This window comes from Mauremys reevesii, linkage group 10 (genome assembly GCF_016161935.1).
Source record: "Mauremys reevesii isolate NIE-2019 linkage group 10, ASM1616193v1, whole genome shotgun sequence".
Lineage (NCBI taxonomy): Eukaryota > Metazoa > Chordata > Testudines > Geoemydidae > Mauremys > Mauremys reevesii.
Genome location: NC_052632.1, coordinates 70,684 through 84,047, shown reverse-complemented (window position 1 = coordinate 84,047; position 13,364 = coordinate 70,684). Strand labels below are relative to the sequence as shown.

Sequence of the window (13,364 nt, the reverse complement as noted above, 5' to 3'; positions counted from 1 at the left end):
AGGGAGCACCCAGCAATGACTCAATGGTAAAGCTTCACACATCTACCATCCTTATCTAGGACATCCGGAACCAGCGCAGATACCGTCAGAGGAGAAAAGCAGAGCTGGTGAAGCTGCAACAGACTTACAGTGCGCTGAACTCCAAAGCCACTTTTTATGAGGAACAAGTGGATTATTATAAAAGCTATATCAAAACCTGCTTGGATAACTTGGCCAGCAAGGGCAAGTGAGTACCTCAGAGCAGCACTGGGTTTTTGGGAAAGGAATGCATAGACTACAGCTGAGAAGAGTCATGCCACCACCTCAAAGCTTCTCGATTGGACCCCCTGGGAGAGTAATTTTCTGAGTTAGGGTCTTGGGCATGAAACAAAATCAATGTAAGCCCTGGAGAGAGAACTGAGTGATGGTAGGAAGGTCTGGGATGGAGAAGAGTAGCTGGGTCATGTAAGAGGGCAAAACGTATAGAAGGGAGGGAGGGAAATGTCTAGGTGTCAGCAGGTGGACTAAAAAGGAGGACTTGGAAGAATGTAACTTTTGTGATGCACTGTGGGTGGGGATCCCCAGGAATGTAAAGTTTTTCCAGGAACACATGATAAAGTGGGTTGTTCTCGCTACTTCAAATATTTATACCAGATTCATAGATTCCAAGGCTAGAAGGAACCATTATGACCATCTGATTTGACCTTCTGTATAGCCCAGGCTATAGAACATCCCTAAAATAAATCCTAGAGCAGATCTTTTTAAAAAAACAAAAACAAAAAACAATCTTGTTTTAAAAACTAGTCAGTGATGGAGAATCCACCACCTGGAAATTTCAATGATTAATTACTCTCACTATTTAAAGTTTACAACTTATTTCCATTCTGAATTTGTCTAGCTTCAACTTGCAGCCTTATGGAACTTGATCTTTCTGTTACCTTATGCTCCCCCTATCTGTTTGTTGTGTCCTTGTGTTGTGTCTCATCTTATATGTAGGTTGTAAGTGGTCAGGGCAAGAACTGTGGTTTTATTATGCTTGTACAGTGCCCAGCACACTGGGCAGGAGCCTCTAAGCATCAGTTCACTGCCACTTATTCCTGTCAGGTCTCTGAGGTGAACTGGCAGTATCTTGTGGTCTAGCCTCTGATAGCTGAGATAATTCATAGAATCATATAATACCAAGGTTGGAAAGGACCTCAGGAGGTCATCCAGTCCAGCCTCCTGCTCAAAGCAGGACCAATCCCCAACTAAATCATTCCAGCCAGGGCTTTGTCAAGCCTGACCTTAAAAACCTCTAAGGAAGGAGATTCCACCACCTCCCTGGGTAACCCATTCCAGTGCTTCACCACCCTCCTGGTGAAAAAGTTTTTCCTAATATCCAACCTAAACCTCCTCCACTGCAACTTGAGACCATTACTCCTTGTTCTGTCATCTGGTACCACTGAGAACAGTCTAAATCAGTGTTTCCCAAATTGGGATGCTCCTTGTGTAGGGAAAGCCCCTGGCAGGCTGGGCCAGTTTGTTTACCTGCCATGTCCGCAGGTCCGGCCAATCGCGGCTCCCACTGGCCGTGGTTTGCCACTCCAGGCCAATAGGGGCTGCTGGAAACGGCGGCCAGTACATCCTTGGCCCACACCGCTTCCAGCAGCTCCCATTGGCCTGGAGCAGCGAACCATGGCCAGTGGGAGCCGCGATTGGCTGGACCTGTGGATGCGGCAGGTAAACAAACCGGCCCGGCCCGCCAGGGACTTTCCATACACAAGCGGCGTCCCAAGTTTGGGAAACACTGGTCTAGATCCATCCTCTTTAGAACCCCCTTTCAGGTAATTGAAAGCAGCTATCAAATCTCCCCTCATTCTTCTCTTCCGCAAGCTAAATTCATAATTTTGGGTTCCTTCTGAATGCTTTACTGCTTCTGGATCCCCAGAGAGCAATGAACAGGAATAGTTCTTTCCAGATTTTTAACAGTGAGGTTGATTAATCATTGGAACAGCTTACCAAAGAATGTTGTAAATTCACTGTCCCTTGAAATCTTTAAATCAAAATTGGATATCTTTCTGAAAGATATGCTGTTTTTCAACCGTAAAGTATTGGGGTTGCTACAGGAATTACTGGGTGAGGTTCCGCAGCCTCTGTTGTGCAAGAGGTCACAGTAGATTGTAATGGGTGCAGTATATATACATGTGCACGTGCCCACACATCTATAAATAGACTATAAACATATGGTCTTTGGCTTAAATAATTTAAAATGTGTGAATATTCTGTATTTATAACAACTATTTGTTAGACAATACGAGTTTATTACTCATTTCCTGCCATCTACCCAGATCAGATCAAATTCTGTCATTGCTCACTCTTATTGCCTCATTCCGCTAACTTCTTTATTTGTTTTTCTCAGAGTCTCTAAGAAGCCACGGGAGATGAAAGGCAAAAAGAGTAAAAAGATTTCTCTGAAATATACGGCAGCTCGACTCCATGAGAAGGGAGTCCTGTTGGAGATTGAAGACCTGCAAGTAAACCAGTGAGTATCCTTTTAACCTTTAAGGCTAAGGTCCAAAGATCTTTACCTTAACTGGGAATAGGGAAACAAGTGTTACTAACTCCGTCATCTTCTGCTTGTAAACTCCTTTTCCAGGGTTTCAATGTAGAGCAGTGGTTCTCTGTCTGCAGGCCGCTTGCAGCCCAGTCAGCACACAGCTGCAGCCCATGTGACATCCTCAGAGTCATGTTATGGATGTAGCCCCCATAACACATAGAGAGCTGCATATGAGGCTCACAATGGTAAATAAGTTGAGAATCACTGGTGTAGAGGAACAAAATTCCATCTCTCAGCCAGTGAGTTCCATCAGTGGGTTCCATCAGTCACCAAAACTGTTCTATAGAGACTAGTCTGAAATAATGACAAACTGATGTCTGGTTGAGCTCCTGGAGCTGTGTAGTGTTTGTAAATTCATAGATTTTTAAGGCCAAAAGACCAATATGAGCATATAGTCTGTCCTCCTGCATAGCACAGGTCAAAGAGTCAGCAATTTTTGCATCAAGCCCATCACTTTTGGTTGAGCTAGAGCATGTCTTTTAGAAAGACATCCTTTAAAGACTTCCAAGTGATGGAGAATCCATCTCGTCCCCAGTTAAGTTTTTCCAATGATTAATTACTGCACTGTTAAAAACTATCACTTTATTTCTAGTCTGAATTTGTCTATCTTTACTTTCCAACTATTGGGTCTCATTATGCCTTTTTCTGATAAGTTAAAGAACTGTCCACTGTCAAACTTCTTACAACCCCATATGTGCAATTTTATGCTATATACTAGCAACATGCAGTGTGGATGCCAGAGTATCCTATTCATCAGTACAGCACAATTCTTACTACTTTCACATGGAACAAATATGGGATCCAGCAGATACGTAGAACATAATATGTTTTTATTACATTTGAAAAGTTTCTAAGGTTTCTTCTTCGAGTGATTGCTCATATCCATTCCAGTTAGGTGTGCGCACGCCGCGTGCACGTTCGTCAGAAGACTTTTACCCTAGCAACACTCAGTGGGTCGGCTGGGCACCCCCTGGAGTGGCGCCACCATGGCCCCGGATATATACCCCAGCCGACCCACCCACTCCTCAGTTCCTTCTTACCGCCCGTGTCGGTCGTTGGAACAGTGGAGTGTGGCTTAGCTGACCTCCACCTCCCTAGCATTCTCGTAGTTCTCGTTCTCTTTGTGTATATAGTTGTAGATATAGTTGAAATTTAGATAAGTGTAGTTAATTGTTAAGTAGGTACTTAGTACACTTAGTCGGGTTCGGGGCTTAGCCCCTTCCCGCACCAGAGCACATGCCCGGCTCCCCAGGAGTCAAGCCGTGCTCGGCTTGCCACAGGCCGATGCCCACAGGGGATCCGCACGACTCCTGTCTGAAGGGCCTCGGCGAGTCGCACTTAACAGCTAAGTGCCCAATTTGCAAGTCTTTTAAGCCACGCACTAAGAAGGAGCAGGACATTAGGCTTAAACAGCTCCTTATGGAGGCGGCTCTCACCCCTCCATCCTCGGCACCGAGCGCGGCCCCATCGGACTCCAGGAGCGCCTCATTGGCACCGGGTCGTACCGGTACGCTTAAGCCCTCTCGGCACCGGACATCGCCGGCACCAAAACCAGGCCTGAGGCGCTCGCTCTCCCCGAGAGCAACAAAGGCTAAGACCCCTGCTGCTCCGGCACCGCCCGACGCGCGGCACGAGGGCACGGCTCAGCTGCACCGCCTGGCGCCCGCTCCCACCACGGCACCTGCTAAGCCGGCGCTGTCGACTCTGGTCCGCCAAGGGCCGTTGAGTCCGGCACCTGTCTCCCCGGCACCTGCCGTGGTTGAGCTTGCCATACCATCCACGCCGGAGGTATGTGAAGTGGCTAAGGACCTGATCGCGCTGATGGACCCGGTACCGCCACCACCCCCCGGCACCGCCGGTGCGGGTGATTCAATCAATCGGGAAGCCGGCCCTCATTCGTCCAGCTTCAATCAGCGCACCTGACCGGCACCGCTCTCGATCGCGGTCCTGCAGGCGATCCAGATCCCGGCACCGCTCTCGATCTTCGCGCCGCTCGCAGTCCCGGCACCGCTCCACCACACAGCGCCGGTCCGACTCGCGGCACCGCTCTGCGTCCCGGTCGCCAACTTGCTACTCATGGTGCCGCTCTCGGTCCCGGCACCGCTCACGGCACCGCTCCCACAGGAGCCACTCCCGCCGCCGCTACTCTAGGTCCCGGTCGACCTCCTGGCACCGGGCCGGTCGTAGGTCCCGGTCTCGTTCTCGGCACCGGAGTTCTTCGCGGCACCGGTCCCCCGTGCGGAAGAGCACCAGATCGGTGGGGATATCGGCCCAAGGCCTCTCTGCTCCGCCATGGCCTTCCAGGCATCCGTCGGCTTCGTCCCAAGCGGGAAGTTACTACTCCCAGGACCATGAAGCGGATGTGCTGGAGGGCCTGTTTCAGGAAGCCCATTCCCAAGCGCAAGGTGCTCAGCAGTGGCCTTTTTGGACACCATGGGCATACCATCAGGCCCAAGGTGCTCCTCTGGTTCCCTCGCGGGCCACCTCTTCCGAGCATCAGGCCCCTGAGGCCATGGCTAGCCATCCTCCACCAGCTGGCACGGACGACCAGTTGCCTCAAGCATCCACCTCACCGGCACAGCTCGAGCAGGAGCCTCAGCAGGACCAGGAGCAGGTACAGGATGCCCTCGCCCCCGGCGTCTTGTCGTCCTCTTCGCCAGATGAGGCAGTGGCTGGCTCATCGTCCTCGAGCCCACCCCCAATAGACCTTACGGCACACCAGGACCTCCTCAGGAGAATTGCCCTCAACATAAATCTCCAGGTGGAGGAGGTCCCAGAGGTCGAGGACCCTGTCGTCAGCATCCTTGCGGCTGACGCGCTCACCAGAGTGGCTCTGCCATTTATTAAGATGATTCAGGCCAAGGCAGACACATTGTGGCAATCGCCGGCCTCTATTCCGCCGACAGCAACGGGAGTCGAGCGTAAATATATGGTGCCATCCCGAGGGTACAAGTACCTGTATATGCATCCTCCTTCCTCTTCCCTGGTGGTCCAGTCTGTCAATGATAAGGAGCGCCATGGTCAGCAAGCCCCCGCTCCGAAATCCAAGGAAGCCAGGCGGATGGACCTTCTGGGCCGCAAGGTGTATTCGGCGGGTGCCTTGCAGCTGCGCGTAGCGAATCAGCAAGCTCTGCTGAGTCGCTACGATTATAACACCTGGGCGGAGATTGCTAAATTCCGGGAGTTGCTTCCCCCAGATTCCTGCCAGGAGTTCAAACCCTTCCTTGAGGAAGGGAAAAAGGTGGCCAGGACCTCTTTGCAGGCTTCCCTAGACGCGGCGAACTCCGCAGCCAGAACCTTGGCAGCCGGTGTTACCATGAGGTGCATCTCCTGGCTGCAGGCTTCCAACCTTCCGCCCAAACTTCAGTATACCATTCAGGACTTGCCCTTCGAGGGTGAGAGTTTATTCTCGGAGAAAACGGACACCAGACTCCAGAATTTGAAGGACAGTAGGGTCACTATGCGTAACCTGGGCATGCATACCCCTGTGACCCAGCGGCGCACTTACCGCCCTCAGCCCTTCCGTCCATACTCTGTCCCTAGGCAGAGACAAGATTTCGGCAGACGCCGAGGGTGCGGAGGCCGCAGGCACTATTCAGGCCCTCAATCCAACCAAAACCGCGGCTCCTCCAAACCGCAACTAGACCCGAAGTCGTCCTTTTGAAGGCGCGCCTGGGGACAGCATACCACGTCCCGTTCAGGATCCTTTCCCTCCCTTCTCCAACCGCCTCTCTTATTTTTTCCCTGCGTGGTCCCACCTGACCTCGGACATCTGGGTCCTGCGCACCGTGAAGCAAGGATACCACCTCCAGTTTGCTTCAACCCCGCCTTACCACCCTCCCTCCCAGTCCCTCTTCAGGGACCCCTCTCACGAGCAATTCCTCTTGCAAGAGGTCCAGATGCTTCTCTCCATCGGAGCGATAGAGGAGGTGCCAAGGGAGGAATGGGGCAAAGGGTTTTACTCCCGTTACTTCCTGATCCCCAAGTCGAAATGGGGTTTCAGGCCTATCCTAGACCTACGCGGCCTCAACAAATTCCTGATAAAGTTAAAATTCCGGATGGTCTCCCTAGGGACCATTATTCCGTCCTTGGATCCTGGAGACTGGTATGCTGCCCTCGACATGAAGGACGCTTACTTTCATATAGCCATATTTCCTCCGCACATATTTACCTCTGCTTTGTAGCGGACCATCGGCATTTCCAATTTGCGGTCCTTCCCTTCGGCCTCTCCACGGTGCCTCGAGTATTTACGAAATGTATGGCGGTGATCGCCGCCCACCTCCTTCACCAAGGGCTCCACGTGTACCCATACCTGGATGACTGGCTCATCAAAGGGGCCTCCCAGGAGCAAGTGAGGGTACATATACGAGTGGCAAAGGACCTGTTTGCACGTCTCGGCCTAATGCTCAATGTGGACAAGTCCACCCTGGTCCCCACTCAAAGGCTAGACTTTATAGGAGCGACCTTGGATTCCACTCTGGCCAAAGCCTGTCTCCCTTGGCCGAGGTTCCTCGCAATGTCCGCGATCATCCGCAGTCTGCAGGCCTTTCCCACGACCTCGGTCCGCACTTGCCTCGGTCTCCTAGGCCACATGGCAGCATGTACATACATCACCAAATTCGCCAGGCTCTGCCTCTGCCCACTTCAAACATGGCTCCATTCGGTGTACCGTCCGGGCAGGGACGTGATGGACACGTTAGTCACCATCCCGCCGAGTACACTGCGCTCCCTCGACTGGTGGCTGAACCCCTCCGTGGTGTGTGCGGGGTTACCGTTCCACCCACCGCAGCCCACCCTGTCTTTGACAACAGACGCGTCATCCCTCGGCTCGGGGGCCCACCTTGGTCGCCTGCGCACCCGAGGCCTGTGGTCATCAGAGGAGCTCTCCCTCCACATAAATGTCCGAGAGCTCAGAGCGGTTCGCCTGGCATGCCACGCATTCCGTAAGCTTCTGTCCGGCCGTTGTGTCTCCGTGTTTACGGACAACACGACGGCCATGTATTACATAAACAAGCAGGGAGGGACTCGATCTTCCCCTCTTTGCCTCGAAGCCATCAATTTATGGGAGTTTTGCATAGCTCATGCGATAGACCTGGTGGCATCCTTTCTCCCAGGAGTTCGGAACACTCTCGCGGATCGGCTGAGCAGAGCCTTTCTGTGTCACGAGTGGTCCATAAGACCGGACATTATCCATGCAATCTTCCGCAAGTGGGGCTTTCCCCACGTGGACCTATTCGCCTCTCGCGCGAACAGGAAGTGCCAAGTGTTCTGCTCGTTCCGGGGACACTCCCCAGGCTCGATCTCGAACACATTCCTCATTCCGTGGAAGCACCAGCTGCTTTATGCATTCCCTCCGTTCCCGCTGGTGCACAAGGTTCTGTTGAAACTACGGCAGGACAGGGCACGTCTAATCCTGATTGCCCCAGCGTGGCCCAGGCAACCCTGGTACACCACACTCCTCAGCCTCTCTGTAGCCACACCGATCACTCTCCCCCTCTGCCCGGGCCTTATAACTCAGGAGCACGGCAGTTTCCGACACCCGGACCTTCCGGCCCGTCACCTCACGGCGTGGCTCCTGCGTGGCTAGACACATCGGAGTTGCGCTGTTCTGCCCCTGTGCAGCATGTTCTGCTCAGTAGTAGGAAAACTTCCACTCGGTCCACTTATTCGGCTAAATGGAAGTGTTTCTCAGCCTGGTGTGCATCGCAGGCTCTTACTCCTTCAGGGGCCCCCATTCCAGTCATTCTGGACTACATCTGGCAGCTTAAGCAGCAGGGCCTTGCAGTATCCTCCCTGAAAGTTCACTTGGCGGCCATATCTGCTTTCCATCCTGGAGAGGCTGGTCACTCTGTGTTCTCTCACCCGGTGGTCGCCAGGTTTAGGAAGGGGCTGGAACGCCTCTACCCTCAAGTTCGTCGTCCTGCCCCCACCTGGAACCTCAACCTCGTGTTAAACAAGCTTATGGGTCCCCCCTTTGAGCCGCTGGCAACCTGCTCTCTGCTGTACCTATCATGGAAGACAGTTTTTCTGGTGGCCATTACTTCGGCCAGGCGGGTCTCCGAACTTAGAGCACTCACTGTAGACCCCCGTCTTACACTGTCTTTCATAAGGACAAAGTTCAGTTGCGGCCACATCCCGCTTTTCTCCCTAGGTGGTTTTGGCCTTTCATACGAATCAGGACATCTTCCTCCCAGTTTTCTTTCCTAAACCTCATTCCTCCCTGCGGGAGCAGCGGTTACACTCCTTAGATGTCCGCAGGGCGCTTGCATTTTATATTGACCATACAAGGCCCTTCCGTAAATCCCCCCAGCTTTTTGTGGCAGTGGCGGACCGTATGAAAGGCCTCCCCGTTTCAGCACAGAGGATCTCCTCTTGGCTAACGGCGTGCATTCGCACATGCTATGACTTGGCCCATGTCCCTGCGGGCCACCTCACTGCCCATTCTACCAGGGCTCAGGCTTCTTCAGCTGCGTTTCTGGCACATGTACCGATCCAGGAGATATGCCGTGTGGCGACCTGGTCATCGGTCCACACGTTTGCTGCGCACTATGCTCTAGTCCAGCAATCTAGAGATGACGCAGCCTTCGGCTCGGCGGTTTTGCATTCCGCTATGTCTTTCTCCGACCCCACCGCCTAGGTAAGGCTCAGGAATCACCTAACTGGAATGGATATGAGCAATCACTCGAAGAAGAAAAGACGGTTACTCACCGTTGTAACTGTTGTTCTTCGAGATGTGTTGCTCATATCCATTCCAAACCCACCCTCCTTCCCCACTGTCGGAGTAGCCGGCAAGAAGGAACTGAGGAGTGGGTGGGTCGGCTGGGGTATATATCCGGGGCCATGGTGGTGCCACTCCAGGGGGCGCCCAGCCGACCTACTGAGTGTTGCTAGAGTAAAAGTCTTCCAACGAACGTGCACGCGGCGCGCGCACACCTAACTGGAATGGATATGAGCAACACATCTCGAAGAACAACAGTTACAATGGTGAGTAACCGTCTTTTCTGTGCTATGTGTGATCTATCCAAAGTTGCATAGTGTGTGGGGATACAGAGTCAGAGTAAATGTTTTCTGGAACTTTAATTCCAAATGTCCTAACTTTCACATACTTTGATTTCTTTTAAAACTGCAGCATTCTAATATGGGATTTTAATGGATATTTCCAACCTTAACTTTAACATAAAGATTTTTTTTTCTGGGAAATGAAAACAAAATTGGATAATACACCAGAGGATATGCTGAAGGGAACCAACCCTTCACTGACTGGTGTTGGGGAAAGAACAGATTAGATAACCGAATCTGGTGTTTCCATTTCTCAGTTCTGTGAAAAACAGCAACCAAGATTGTCTGTCTGTCTGATAAGATCTGTTTTTTGGAAATTCCCTCTCATGGTCCTCCACCTCTCCCCTTAGTCCCCAGAGCCATCTATCTGCGTCTACCACAATCAGACTACAAAACCTTCCTCATCAAAGTTGGATTAGGGTCAAACAGGGCCTATGCCCCCCCAAATGTCATGGCCTCCCAGGAAAACACCACCTCTTTAGCCACCTAAATACACTCTTGGCTTACTCACAGAGCTCACCCCTGAGCCCTTAATAGCTCTCAAAATGTAACTGTAAATGGGGAATCATCTTTAAGTGGGTGTGTTTCTAGTGGCGTGTGAGAGATCATTTTGTGGCCCTATGCTATTTAACATTTTTATCAGTGACCTGGAAGAAAACAAAATCATCACTGATAGTTTGCAGATGACACAAATATTGAGATCGTGGTGAACAATGAAGAGGACAGGTCACTGATTCAGAGTGATCAGGATCACTTGGTAAGCTGGACATTAACAAACAGTATGTGTCTTAATCCATCTGAATGTTAAATTAAGAAAAAAAATGTAGGCCATACTTACAGAATGGGGGGCAAGATCCTGGGAATCAGTGACTCTGAAAAAGACTTGGGGTCATGATGAATAATCAGCTGAGCATGAGCTCCCAGTGCAACACAGTGGTCCAAAGAGCAACGCAACCCTTAGATGCATAAACAGGAGAAATCTCAAGTAGGAGTAAAGAGGTTATGTTACCTCTGTATTTAGCACTGGTGCAACCATTGCTAGAATACTGTGTCTAGTTCCAGAGTCCACAGTTCAAGAAAGAGATTGCTAAATTGGAGAGGGTCCAGAGAAGAGCTATGAGAATAGTTAAAGGATTGGAAAATATGCCTTATATAGTGACAGATTCAAGAAGATCAATCTATTTATCTTAACAAAGGGAAGGTTAAAAGATTACAGCTCAGCCTGTAAGTACCTACATTGGGAATAAATATTTGACAGTAGGCTCTTTGGTCCAGCAGTTTAGACAGTACGACAAGATCCAAGGATGTAAGCTGAAGCTAGACAAATTCAGACTAGAAATAAAGTGTAAATTTTTCATACTGAGGGTAGTTAACCATTAAAATTATTTACCAAGGCTTGTGGTGGATTCTCCATCGTTGGCAATTTTTAAATCCAGATTGGATGTTTTTCCAAAAGATCTACTTTAGTTCAAAAAGGAATTATTTCAAGGACACTATATGGCTGTGCTATGCAGGAGGTCAAACCAGATGATCCCAATGGCCCCTTCTGGCCTTAGAATCTATGAGGCTTCCTCTCAGTGAGGCAGCCTACCTCACCTCAGCAGGAAGCTGGCTTGCTGAGAGCTGTACATTGTACCACTGCCTACTGCTCTGCCTTTGTCTCTTGCTCTCTGCTGAGTTTGAGATTCCTTATTCACGCTACTTGTATCGCAAGGATCCTGCGTTAATATTGTTCTGCACTACCTATTCTTCATTAGAAATTGTATGTTAAATAATAAATTTATTTTTATTTGCCAACCTTCATAGGTTTAAAAATGTGATATTTGAAATCAACCCAACAGAGGAAGTAGGAGACTTTGAGGTCAAAGCTAAATTCATGGGCGTGCAGATGGAAACATTCATGTTACATTATCAGGTAAGGATCCTCTTATTTAATGCTGAAAACCTGTGGTGTACAACCTATGTAGACTGCCTGTGGCCACCAAAATCTTTCGTGTAGACTTCTCGTAGTTGCTTTCTGTTAACCTAAGATTTCATAAATAAATATTTGTATTCATTATGCTTCAGAGAGAATTAACAAAACAGGTAATCATCAAGTGATCCATCCCTTGTTGCCCATTCCCAGCTTTTGGCAAAACTGAGGCTAGGGACACCATTTATAGACCTTGTGAGGGGTTGGATCCCCCTTTCAGGTTGCCACCAGATGTGCAAGGATCCCACTGAGCCCACCCATCCTATCAGCCTGGGTTTCCCTTACTCTGTGTTGCTATAACAGGCTCTCAAGCCCCTTTCCAGCACACACACAGGCAGGGACACACCCAACTGTAGAATCACACAGAGTCTGCAATTAGCCGTCTGTGGGAGGTCTCAGCTAGGGGAATGTCCAGCTCTCCCATGCACACAACCCTCTGGAATATAAACTCAAAATTCTATTGTCTTGCGCTGTACAGAGATCTATATAGCGTAAGCTCATAAAAATCACCCCCCTCCCTCAGTGTGGAGGGAGATATGTACAGCTCCTTGTCCCACCAGTTATGAATTTCACAAACTGGGTTTTGGAATCAACAAAGAATAAGTTTATTAACTACAAAAGGTAAATTTTAAGTGTTTATAAAGGATAGCAAACAAACAAAGCAGATTACTGAGCAAATAAAACACGCAGCCTAAGCTTAATTCACTAAAGAAACAGGTTACAAATAGTAATTTCTCAGCCTAAATGTTGTTTAGACAGATTGCAGAGTTTCTGCAGCTTAGAGTTCCAGTTATTTCTCTTCACAGACTAGACCCCTGTCTCAGCCTGGACTCAGCCCTTGCCTTTCCCCAGCTTAGCGCCTTTGTTTCTTCAGGTGCTTTCAGCAGTCTTCCTTCTTGGGCGGGGAGGCAATGGAGAAGAGCTCAGATTAACTCACTTCCCAGTCTTAAATAGGATTTACATAAGGCGGGAATCCTTTGTTTCCAGTGGAAAAGTACCAGCAGTGTCCAAGGTGGTACTCTGTACCAGGTGAAATTATCACATGACCTTGCAGTGTTAAAGCCACCATGAGACCAAGTTCATTTGTAACGTCCACAGAAAGGACCTCCAGGAAGATGAGAGATCAGCATCTTCAAAGACCCATTCTATTGTCTTTCCTAATGGCCCATTCAGGCTGAATGCATACTGTCTGGTGGACGTTCCCCAAGTACACACACAGTTGTAATTGTTAGATAATCAATATTCCTAACTTCAGATACAGAACTGACACATGCATACAAATGGGATAACCACATTCAGCAAATCATAATCTTTCCAATGATACCTCACATGACCCATCTTGCATAAAACATATCTTATTTATGCCATATTCATATTACAACAATATTGTTATAAAGAATATGGGTGTGACATCACAGACCTATCCTCCATGAATTTATCTAGTTCTTTTTGTTAACGGTGTTATAATCTTGGCCCTCACAACATCCTCTAGCAAAGAATTCCACAGGTTCATTGTGCACCGTGTGAAGAAATACTTCCTTTTGTTTGTTTTAAACCTGCTGCCTGTTAAAAACAGGGATTTGAAGCAATCAGATTTTTTAATTACTCCGCTCCGGCTCCACTCCAGCTCCAGGCAAAAACCTACTGGTCTGCACTCCAGCTCCAGGCTCTGCTCCAAAGCCCTGGTTAAAAATCACTTGGTGATCCCTATTTCTTGTGTTCTGAGAAGCAGTAAATAACGTCCTTATTTACTTTCTC

The 13,364-nt window shown here is 49.4% G+C and overlaps 1 protein-coding gene across 6 annotated transcripts in view; it reads left to right on the top strand.

Moving 5' to 3' along the window:
- The window catches only part of IQGAP1 (IQ motif containing GTPase activating protein 1), a 206,228-nt gene that overhangs the window by 178,481 nt on the left and 14,383 nt on the right, over positions 1–13,364 (top strand). For all 6 annotated transcript variants that reach the window (XM_039492768.1, XM_039492767.1, XM_039492766.1 and 3 more), the window contains 3 exons: positions 60–226; positions 2,378–2,500; positions 11,441–11,549. In XM_039492768.1, coding sequence (XP_039348702.1) covers positions 60–226; positions 2,378–2,500; positions 11,441–11,549 — 399 coding nt within the window. The remainder of the gene's footprint in view (positions 1–59; positions 227–2,377; positions 2,501–11,440; positions 11,550–13,364) is intronic.